Source organism: Passer montanus, unplaced genomic scaffold, assembly GCF_014805655.1.
Source record: "Passer montanus isolate IOZ18808 unplaced genomic scaffold, ASM1480565v1 scaffold120, whole genome shotgun sequence".
Taxonomy (NCBI): domain Eukaryota; kingdom Metazoa; phylum Chordata; class Aves; order Passeriformes; family Passeridae; genus Passer; species Passer montanus.
This window is the reverse complement of record NW_024358723.1, coordinates 395,644-406,936: the sequence shown is the minus strand read 5'-3', so window position 1 is coordinate 406,936 and position 11,293 is coordinate 395,644. Positions and strand designations below refer to the sequence as shown.

Below are 11,293 nucleotides of genomic sequence, written 5' to 3'. Positions count from 1 at the left end.
CGCAGGGGGTGACACGACCCAGCCCCCTCCCACGAGGCCCCTGTCACTCAGGGACAGCCACAGCCTGGGTGACGCAGGCCCAAAGCTGAGGACACAGCAGAGCAGCAGGGAAGAAAAAGCACAACTTCTTCCCTTTTTCTTCTGAAGAAGAGATCCGAGCCCTGTGCAAAAGGAAGTGCTGATACCACATATCCTGTAGATAAAACTCAGTTATTCCATCAGCTCCAAACCCTTGGGAAAGGCTGCTCCCCTCTGCATCTCCCCCACCACCAAGCAGGGTGCCAGAGTGTCCCAGTGTGACATCATCCCTTTGTGCTTTGGGACATCATCCCCACCACTGCTGAGATTTGGGGATCTTTTCCTCATTTTTCTGGAATAAGAGCTTCCACTTGGGAAGCCACATTGGTATAAACATTCCAGTAAATCCCTTCCTGCAGGCCACTGGGTAATTAAGGAGCTCTTTTCATAACGAGGTAACAAATAACACGTGTGGTTTGACAAATTAGGTTCTCGCGCTCGCTAATCATCGCCGCCGCGCTCGGCAAGCCAGGACAGTGTTTTAGGATGTGGGAACTTTGCAAGGAATTCTTACTGGAGATAAAGAGAGCCTGAACTCAGGGCAGGTGCAGGAAACTCCTGGGAGCCTGCAAACAAAGCTCTTCCCAATCCAGCAGCTTCTTAGAGAAAACTCAGCCACAGTAACTCGTGACTCTGTCACAGACCCAACTTCCACAGCTGCTTCCACCACAGAAGAGTGAGAATTCCTGCAAAAATTCCCCCTCTAAGCCACCACTGAGCTCCAAGAGGCAGAAACACCAACAGCCACAAGGAACCCGCTCACCAGAATAACCTGAAGGTGTCAAACCTGAACACTGCAGATCTCTGCACCGGAAAAGCACAGGTGAGAACAGAAGGCAGAACGATTTTGCACAGGCACGTTTTATCTGTGCAGGAACCACCACACGACAGCAACGAGCCTCCCAGGAGGGAATGACACAGGAGGCACAGGACGAACGAACAACCCACCATGTGAAACCCAACTCCCGCGCCACAGTTTTATTGCCCGGCCGCTGCAGCCGCTCCCAGCCTTGCCCTCCCGGCGGTGTCAGCGCGGTTTCCTCGGTGAGCGCTCGGCAACGCCGCTCCCGCAGCCCAGCAGAGGCACCAGCGCCGGCCCCGCGCCGCTCCGGCTCCATTCCCCGCCTCCCCGGGCACACACACGGCCAGCCCACAGCTGTACTGCCGAGCCGGCCAGCCAGGAGCTGCTCGGCGCAGATGAGTCACAACCACACCGCAGACAGTCCCTCTGTGGTGCCATCCCATCCCCGCTTGTCCAGAGCTCTGCCAGGGGACAGATCCCGTGCTCAAAGATCTCACGATGGCAAATTCTGTCAAAGAGATTTTCACAAAGATGACAGGTTTTTAAGCGGCCTGGTTTTGTTCAAGAGCTGAGCCCGCACGTTGTGTCAGCACAATATGCAAAGTATTTTCTTCACGCTTCATCAGTTAACCCCAAAATGATCAAAGCAATCCTGGCAGCTGCTGAGTATCACATCTAGAACCTGGTTCTGGGGAGAGGGTGGCACTGCAGAGCCCACGGTGCCAAAAGCAGCACCAGGCATTTTATTTTTATCACTTTGGTGCCTCTAAACTCCAGTTTGGAGATCCCACCCCACCAGTGCATGGAAGCAGAAGTGTGAAGCTCAGAGGTAGTGCTGAAAAGGAAGGCTGGCACCTGGAGCACCAGGTTTGGGAACAAAGAAGCTCCTTTGTACAGCAGGGCTGTGCTTCCACAGGGTCCCAAATTCCACAGTCAGTCTGGAGCTCCACCCCTGGAGTGCTCACGCTGTGCCAAGGAAACAGCAGCTCTGGCAATTCCTGGCAGCGGTTGCTGTGCTGGTGCCATGAACCATCCCAGTGGAAGGTGTCCCTGCCCATGGCAGGGGGTGGAATGAGATGAGCTTTAAGGTCCCTTCCCAACAACCCAAAGCATCCTGGGATTCTGTGCACCTACCACTTGCTTCCTGTGGATGCTCACGATGTGGATGTCCTCGCTCCGATACTCCTCGTCGTGCCGATCCAGGGGAATCTTCTCCAGCTCAAAGTCCCTCTGAAGCAGCTGTTCCACAAAGATCAGTTCCACAAAGATCAGCTCCACAAAGATCAGTTCCACAAAGAACAGCTCCACAACCACTCCAGACATGCCCCCTGCAGCACTTCACCCCCATTTAAACTGAGTGTTTCCACAAGGATCAGCTCCACAAGGATCAGCTCCACAACCACCCCAGACATGCCCCTGCAGCACTTCACCCCCATTTAAACTGAGTGTGGTGGGTTCAGTGCTGGCCAATCTCCAGTGCACTCACTGGGAGCCCAGGAACCAGGACACTGCTCCAGCACCAACCTAAAGCTACAGACTCCAAAAATACTCCAGAATACCCCAGAAAAATCTATTCAAACTTGTGGTAAAACACTCCTGGAGGGATTTAAAAGATGTATGGATGTGGCACTTGGGGACACGGCTTAGTGGTGGCCTTGGCAGTGCTTGAGGGATGGTTGAACTTGATGATCTCAGAGGACTTTTCCAGCCTAAATTATTCTGTGAATCCATGATTCTACTTCTATCCCTAAAATGCTAAACCAAACCACAGCACGTGCCTGTCTGCCAACCTCTTAACTGGTTGGGAGAGGAGAGAAAAAAAGTCTCAAATCCCTCAGCATCAGCTCTGGGGGCTTTTAGATTCTAAAATCCCCCAGCATCAGCTCTGGGCTGTGCTCAGATTGCCTGGGCTGAACCTGGCAAACAAGGAAATAAATCACAAAAATCCACAGAAATCAGCCAGAAACACCAACCCCTGTTGAGTTTATGGTGGGAGCAGCACCCAGCAGAGCTGAGCACAGCCCTCCTCACTGCCAGGGCCCCACAAGAGTGTGAGGCACTAATTACCAAACAGGTACTTTAATTAACACCCATCAATCCCCTGGAATTCTCACCCCTTCCCTTTCTTGCAGTATTATAATTATTATACATAATCCTGCACAAGATCTGCTGCTCAGCAGCCACCACAGGTGCAGAGTTAAACCTGCACTGACCATCATCCCCCCCTCAGGTGTTCCCTGTGTTGCTTTTCCTCATCTGCACACAAAGCACAGCTGGAACAATTAAACACTTATTTATTTATTCAATTAAAACACTTATTAATGGGCTCTCATTAGAGAGAAGGATTTTTTTCAGAAGCACCTCTATCACTCAGGAGAGAGTTTTGAGTTCCTGAGCAAAACTTTGTAGTTTCCCTCTGCTTTCAATGGAACAGCCTAAAAGAAAATGTACTTAAAACTCACTTACTTCAAAGTATTTTCTCTCAATTTCAGGGTTCTTCCCCACAGTCCTCTGTTCATAGCAGCACAGGACACAAGTGTCAGGGCCCGTCAGGTCCTTCAGGGTCTTCAGCAAGGGCTCCAAGGACTGCCCAAAAAAGGTTAAACATTTCCCACGTGGATTTCAAGTTCACTTCACTCTAGCTGAAGTCTTCACCCAAGAGAGAACCTCCCAGTCTCACTTTTCAGGGAGTTATTTTTAGTGCTTTAACTGGGACAAGAAGAATATGGGGGAAAAGCTGGGAAGCAGAGGAGAAAAGGGGACCCACAGGAGAACAATTTCCCAGAGTGACCAAGAAAACTGAACTGGAATCCAAGCCAGAAACATCCCACACCGCTGAGTGGGCACTTCCTTGAGGCACACAGCGATGAGTATTCCTCAGTGTGTTTAAAATGAGAGTTCTCTCAATTATTCCTGGAGGATGGCTCAGATCCAGACCACAATGAGGGGAAATGGGACCAAGAGGCCGGGACACAATGCCAGGGGCTGGTAAAGCCATTGGAAGGGCACTGGGACATGGGGTTTGTCAGGATATTTCCCTTTTCCTGCAGCTTCCCTCAGCTCTCTGTGCACATCCTACACGCTCCAGCTGAGGACACGAGGCAGACAACAACAACCACTGAGCTGTGGCAGGATTTCTCCTCTTGCCTTCCCAAGGAAAGTGTGAGGAGAACCCAAACAGCAGATGTAGCACTCTTAAATTTCATTTACCAATGATTTCAACAGTCCACATTTTGCTTCACCCCTCCCAATGTTAATAAAAAAGGATGGGGGGAGGCACAAATATTCAATTTGGGATTTTAGTCTCCAGTTCTACGTCAAATGGCCTCATATCTATCAAAAATGCCTTTTCCAGTTTTGTTCTACATATTCCTATAAACCACAGGGACCATGACACGAGCACAATATTTATCTGAACACCTCTCATACTGAACACACTGATCCCACCCCCTTCCCAAGAAACCTTCCTGCAGGGGTTTAGCAAAGTCCTCGTTTACCTCCTCATAGTAAATGCAATCAGCCATGAGTATATAATCGGGGGGAGGCTGAAATTCTGTTACATCTTCACCCCTAAAAACAACAAACAAGAAAATAAAACACCAACAAAATATGAAAACAAGTTTTAGTAATAACACATACTAAAGGACTGAGCACGAAGTTAACAACTGTGTTTTCACATTAAGCTTCCCTCTCACAGCGGTGTTTTGAAGTTATTTAGCAATTTAAGAAGCCAGTGCAGAATCACAGGATCCCAAACTGGTTTGGGTGGGAAGGGAACTTAAATCCCATCCCATTCCTCCCCCTGCCATGGGGGACACCTCTCACTGTCCCAGGCTGCTCCAAGCCCTGTCCAGCCTTGGACACTTCCAGGGGCAGCCACAGCTGCCCTGGGCACTTGTGCCAGGATCTTCCCATCCTCCCAGCCAGGAATTCCCAATTCCCAACATCCCCTCTAAACCGACTCTTTTTCAACCTGAACCCAGAATCCCCGTTAAAGCTGAACAGAGACATTAAATAAAGGCTCATACAAACCATTTCAGTACCTTGGCTCGGACGGACCCTGTGACCAGGTGCTTGTTATTCTCAATATTGACCATCAACAGCTCCTGCAGCTCCTCCAGGTCTGTGACCGTCACGTTCGCCCTGTAACACACACACGCGGTAGAGAGTAACGCGATGGCAGGGGGCACTCCGCACAGCACAGCAAATCTAAAGGGTTTAAAGGAGTCGCGAGGGTCTGAGGGAGCAGACAGCGCCGGGCAGGGAATCCGCTCACCCCAGCGTGGCTGCCATGATGCCGACGGCGCCGGTGCCCGCGCCCAGCTCCAGGACGTGGCGGCGGGCGAGAGGACAAGCGCCGGTCTCCAGGAACTTGGCGAGCACCAGCGCAGCGTCCCACACCACGCAGCCCACGCCGCCGGCCGCCCGCTGCTCCAGGCGCAGCGCCGGCCCGGCCCGCCGCTCCAGCTCCCTCCGCCCCGCCGCTCCAGCTCCCTCACGAAGCCCGCCATGGCCGCGGCTCGGAGGCGGCGCGGCCCCGCCCCGCCAGGAAATGGCGGGCGGGCCGTGAGGGGACGGCGCTGGGCGGCGGGAGAGGCTGTGATCGGTGGGCACGGAGGCTTTTCCAGCCGGAATGGTTCCAGGATTCCGGCAGCCCTGTCCAGCCGGAATGGTTCCAGGATTCCGGCAGCCGCGGCCATGAGGGAGCGCGGAGCCCTCAGGAGCCGCTCCCTCGTCCCTCCTGACCCGCTCCAGCCTGAGCCCTCCTGAAGGTTCTGTTACAAACCGCCCTCACGCAACTTGAAAAAGGTCTTACAAGCCTACAAAAAAGGTCTTAATAAGCTTACAAAAAAGTTTTAATAGACCTACAAAAGTCTTAGTAAGTTTACAAAAAAGGTCTTAATAAATGTACAAAAAGGCTTTGATAAACTTAAAAAAGGTCTTAATAAATGTACAAAACCTCTTAGTAAACCTACAAAAAGGTTCATAAACCTATGAAAAAAGTCTTCATAAACCTGTGAAAAAGGTCTTCATAAACCTACCAAAAAGGACTGAGCTTACAAAAAGGTCTTAACAAACCTACGAAAAGGTTTTAGTAAACTCACAAAAAAGGTTTTAATCAAGCAACTGAATATGAGTTGATTCTGCGTTGACATCTTGAAATGCGAATGTTTTAGATTTCTTTCTTGGATATGTGGAATAAAGATTTTTACTACTTTATTTCTCCATTTCTTTTAGACCAATGGGAGGCCTCTTGGTGGTCGGCAGATTCCCCTTTGGAAGGCATTTTCTGAAGGAATTGCCTTTTCCCACATGAACCAACTTCAAACCCAAATGTCACATTTTTCCACTCCAGCAGTTTTTTTGTTGTTCTTTTTACCTACCCCTCTAATTATGAAGTAACTGAAATGTTATTTATTGCTCTCCTGAGCCATGCTGGTGGGAATCTCACTGCCTTTGACCACTTTCCATGGCCATATTATGATATATTTTACTGTGGAATATTCAAAAGGGTTCTGGCATAAGCACTTGTACAGGAAGGCATAAAGCTGACATCTGTATATTCTAAAATGCGGGAGAGATTTTTTTCCTCTTCATCAACACACAAAAGTCTGAAAAAATATTATTCTTGTTTAGCAATAGCTGCTGGTGGGGACTTCAAAAAAGTTAATGCAAAGAACCTAAGAAAGAATTCCACTTTTCCAAGTCATTCTTCATTTCCTACCTGCACTCCCAGTCTGTGCATCTCAAATTTGGGACTTTTTGTACCTTATTTTAGCAAAATGAAGCAGCTCTCCTATAAAAAGTGTGGATGGATTCCAACTCTCTATTCTTCCTCAAGGAAGGAGCATGGAGGGGACAGGCAGTAAAAAAAGTGTTCAAGAGACAGATGGAAAAATACATCTTCCCAGGAAAAAATGGGGGGTTCTTGTTATGATCCTGTACAGGGCCAGGAGTTGGACTCCTGATGGATCCGTTCCAAGACAAGGTATTTCTAATTAATATCCCTCTTCAGTCATATCTCCTTTCCAAAAAGGGGAATTTTCCAAAAGGAATGCCCAAGACAATGGGAGCAGCTTAGGCAGCCTGATGAGAGGCCAGAGTGCAATTTGGAAGCCTGGGATGAGACAAAGCATGGAAAATTGGGCCATTTTGTACTGTCAAAAATGCAATTCCCAACCTTGTCCTTGCAAGGAACACGCACTGCTCAAGCTCTTAAAAATTAAGACTGGGGTGATTTATTAATCTTGTTAAGAACTCTGATACAAAGCACAGTAAAAGGCCACAAACCAGTAAATAAAATGTGGCTTGTGAAGGCCACTTTATAAATGCTGCTACAGAACTACCAGTAAAACAGACTCACTCTCACACCAGTTCAAACACGGGCGTTTGACTGGCAAAGAAAAGTTCCATTCGCTTATCAGTTTAAAAGGTTTAATAAAGCTTTAAGTGTTTGCTGGTTTAAATGCTACCAATTTCCAAAGTGGATCCACGAGTTAAGTGTAGCTCTAGAGGAAGTTATTAGGTCTGGAAGGCAGGACTGTCCCCAGGCCAGAGGAAACGCTGCTGGCCGGACCCAATCCCAGGAGTAGCAGACTGTGTTATAGGCCTCCAAGTCAACTTCAATTTATACATGTCATTAGCATATCTGTAAATATACAATATAAACAATTGTACAGGCGCATAGCTTTGTTCTCCACAACAGCAGACAAACTCTTTAGCTTAAGACACCTTCGCCTACCAAAACAAAAAAGGCACATCTGAACAGGATGCACGTGAAGTACTCGGGATCCTCCCCGGTATCCCAGACGGGTACTCCTCCTTCATCCTTTCTCCAAAGAACCAAGACCAAAGGAATATTTTGGTATTTAGATTTCAACCTATTTTTTTCTTTGTCTTCAGCAGCAAATCAATGGCAATTAAGACATGGCATGAGAATATTCCAGAACAGGAGCTGTCACTCAGGAACCTCAAGGCAAGTGGTCAGAGGTTTCAAATCTGTGACGCTCTGTATCCTCATGTTGTTTGATCATCCCATTGCTGGGTTTCCTTAATTAAAAGAAAAGGCCACTAGTGCTCAAATTTAAAAAAAAAATTTCCACAGACGCACCTTTTTTTGGCTCAGTGCAATTAAATGATGTCAGTTTAAATTCACTTAGTGTAGTTTACAGTGCAAAAGGTCTATTTTGTGTCCTGGCAGAATGGTCGGCACTGAGGATGTGAACCAAGGCAATGCTGCTGCTCACCTGAGGGTAATGCTGTCCAACCACACAGGCTGGAATGTGTGTAGGCTGAAATTTTTTTCCAATTTAAACCTTTTTTTTTTTTGATCAGCAGCACTTTAAGAGCATAATTTGTGAAAATACTAAAATACACTGCCTTTTTTTTTTTTGAATAAATTAAAAAAAAAAAGAGGAACTTTACAAACAGTATTCCAGTGTCAATGACTACTATGGCTAAGGTCATTGAGGAGTTTCTGCATTTTCTAGCAAAGACAGTCTGTGCAAAGGAGGGTGGGAGAGCTCCCTTTTGTAAGTCTTTGGCGGCAGTTTTGGTAGCTGGGGGCTGGAGTTGTGCCGGGGCGGCACGGGGGGCACGGGCGGCTGTGCCAGGTTGTTGTGGCTGGCGCTGAGGACGCAGCAGCGGCGCAGCACCCGCGGGGAAGGGGTGCTGGGAGGGGTGCCCGGGGAGCTGGGGCCCGAGCCCGCCTCCCGCAGCCGCTCGGGCTCCCGGGGGAGGCGGCCCAGCGGCGGCGGCTGCAGGCTCAGCGGGCAGTTGATGAAGTGCTCGGGCGGCCGCAGCGGCACCGGCGGCGGCGTGTCGGGGACGGGGTCCCGCGGGGGAGGAGGAGGAGGGCTGTGCAGGGGCTGCTCCAGGGGAGCGCTGTAAGCAGGAACGCGGGGCTGGATCTTTGGAGGCGGCGGCTGCCGAGGTGGGATGGCTGGAGGATCGTCATCCGGCTTGGAATTTCCCTGCGGCGTCGAGGAGACAAGGGAGGTGTGAGAAATGGAGAGCACGGAATCCCAGAGCGGTTTGGGTGGGAAGGGAACTTAAATCCCATCCCATTCCTCCTCCTGCCATGGGCAGGGACACCTCCCACTGTCCCAAGCTGCTCCCTCCAAGCCCTGTCCAGCCTGGCCTTGGACACTGCCAGGGGCAGCCACAGTTTCTCCAGGCGTGCTGTGCCAAGGCTCCCCACCCTCCCAGCCAGGAATTCCCAATTCCCATCTAAACCTACTCTCCTTCAGTTCAAAGCCATTTCCCCTGTCCAAATGTTTGGATAAAGAGCAGTCTTCATTCAGATGAGGAATTCTGACCTCTGCTAGTGGTGCTGTCAGAAGCACAGCAGCTGTACCCTTGATGGGAATGTGAACATTTTGTTCCTGAAATTCCTAGCAGGGTTTGGACACTGGGAATCCAAAACTTAAAAACAGAAAGCTGGAGCTCTGCATCTCAATGTCTTGTAGACTGACAGAGCCCTGTTTGGATCAATGGCTGAACCTGATAATCTTCAAGGTCTTTTCCAAGAGAAATTATTCTAGATATTCCCCAATTTATCACCAAAATTATTCAATCCAGGACAGCAATACCTTAGCATTGGAAGCATCCTGATCCATCTTTTTTCGTGGAGGAAGTGGAGGAGGGTTCTGAGGCTCATCACTCAGTTTAGGGAAGCTCCCCCAAGAGCTGAAGAAAGTCTCTGGAGAGGGAAAAGCAGATCTTTTACTCCTTGTGCAATATCTGAGGAACATATTCTGGAATATCAAGCCAAACTCAAAGCAACTCAAGTAAGGTCTTTGTGCTCCACAGCAACATGAACCAGTAACTGCAGCAGCACAAAATCCTTTAATTCACTGCTTCAATCAGATCTTGGCCTCACAAAGTGTTCTCCTATGTCCAGTATCAAAAAAAGGCATCAGCAGTCAGCAGGCAATGTGAGAGACAGGAAAATAAATCCAGGGAACTTCAAGTGAGTTCTTACAGAGGGAGGAAAAAAACCCTCAAATTAAGACACAACACAACCCCTGACTTGTACTGGTGATTTCTGTCACACCTTTGCTTTTCCTCTTAAGAGTGCGCTGAGCTCTGTGTCTACATCATGCCTGTGCTCTCCAGCTGAAAATCAAATTATTCATATTTTAAAAAATGTATGTGGAATAAATAAAAAGAACAGCTGAAAACACAGGTGAATGCAGGATAGCCCTCACAGGTGTGGCACAAAATGTGTCTCTTCCTTCCCAGCAACAGAGCAGTTGTTTTCACCATGTGGAATTAGGAAATTATCAAGTTGCTTTATTGGTAGCTTTAGTCAGACAAAACAATCATCAAGGACATTCAAAATAGAAGGAAAATCCTGTGAGAGCCTGGAGATAAAAACCCAACCCAAACGAAACCAGCAGTTTAAGTTTTAGGCTTTACATTCTTTACTGGACATCTGATCTGAAAGAAGCCCTTCTGAATGCAGCCCACATTCTCATCCCAGATCTCAGATTTTAATCCCCACCGAGCTCTCCTGAACCCAGGGAAGGCAGAGTTAAAATTTAACAGAGTTCCAACACTCACTCGACTGAGGCAAGTTCACAGGAGCGAAGATGCTGTTGTTACCTGGGAAATAAAAAAAATCCATTAAACCATTTCCAGACAGAAGCACTGCACTGCAGCACGTAACAAATGCTGAAATAACCTGAGAGATCAGAAAAAACCAAGTTTACCTACTGCAAACGTGAATGAGAATTTCCTGTGTAAGACCTTCCTGAACTGGAGAATTTAACTCACTCTGGGAATTAAATGCTGTAGCCATGATATTTTATGAAAAATCCTTTCCTAGGATTTTTCCCATCCTGAGGAGCTGAGAGCCTCAGGAAAGAAATGTAAACAATAACTGTGTGCTGCTGTGGAATGCCACAGGTGCATCTTCCATTGGTCCATGTGGATTGTTTTCAATTAGTGACCAATCACAGCCAATTGTGCCAAGGCTCTGAGCAGTCACAAGATTTTGTTGTGCATTCTATTCTATTCTATTCTATTCTATTCTATTCTATTCTATTCTATTCTATTCTATTCTATTCTATTTCATTCTATTCTATTCTATTCTATTCTATTCTATTCTATTCTATTCTATTCTATTCTATTCTATTCTATTCTATTCTATTCTAATGTCTTTGTAGCCTTCTGATCCTTCCTCTCTCTGTTCTTTTAGTAGAGTTTTAATGTAGTATTTTAGTATAATATATAACATAATAAATCAGCCTTCTGAGCAAATGGAGTCAAGCCTCATGTCCCCACACCTGGAGCATCCACCGCAACAAACTACTTCACGTTTTGCAATTGATTTTTTTAAATCCTGGCACACACCCCCAGCACACGTGGGAAGCCTGAGGGACAGCACCAACCATTATCAGCCCACAGTGA

The 11,293-nt window shown here is 47.9% G+C and overlaps 2 protein-coding genes across 2 annotated transcripts in view; both read right to left on the bottom strand.

Annotated features, from left to right (window-relative positions):
• Positions 1-1,030: 1,030 nt before the first annotated feature.
• VCPKMT (valosin containing protein lysine methyltransferase) lies at positions 1,031-7,708 on the bottom strand. The gene is made up of 7 exons (XM_039698111.1): positions 7,666-7,708; positions 5,157-5,460; positions 4,913-5,023; positions 4,378-4,450; positions 3,347-3,466; positions 2,015-2,119; positions 1,031-1,388 (listed from the first exon to the last, which is right to left on the bottom strand). The coding sequence occupies exons 1-7, from the start codon at positions 7,706-7,708 to the stop codon at positions 1,374-1,376; spliced, it is 771 nt and encodes a 256-aa protein (XP_039554045.1). The 3' UTR covers positions 1,031-1,373.
• The window catches only part of SOS2 (SOS Ras/Rho guanine nucleotide exchange factor 2), a 47,536-nt gene continuing 43,339 nt past the window's right edge, over positions 7,097-11,293 (bottom strand). The window contains exons 21-23 of the mRNA XM_039698100.1: positions 10,445-10,486; positions 9,472-9,581; positions 7,097-8,853 (exon numbers count right to left, since the gene is read on the bottom strand). Coding sequence (XP_039554034.1) covers positions 8,344-8,853; positions 9,472-9,581; positions 10,445-10,486 — 662 coding nt within the window. The 3' untranslated portion in view covers positions 7,097-8,343. The remainder of the gene's footprint in view (positions 8,854-9,471; positions 9,582-10,444; positions 10,487-11,293) is intronic.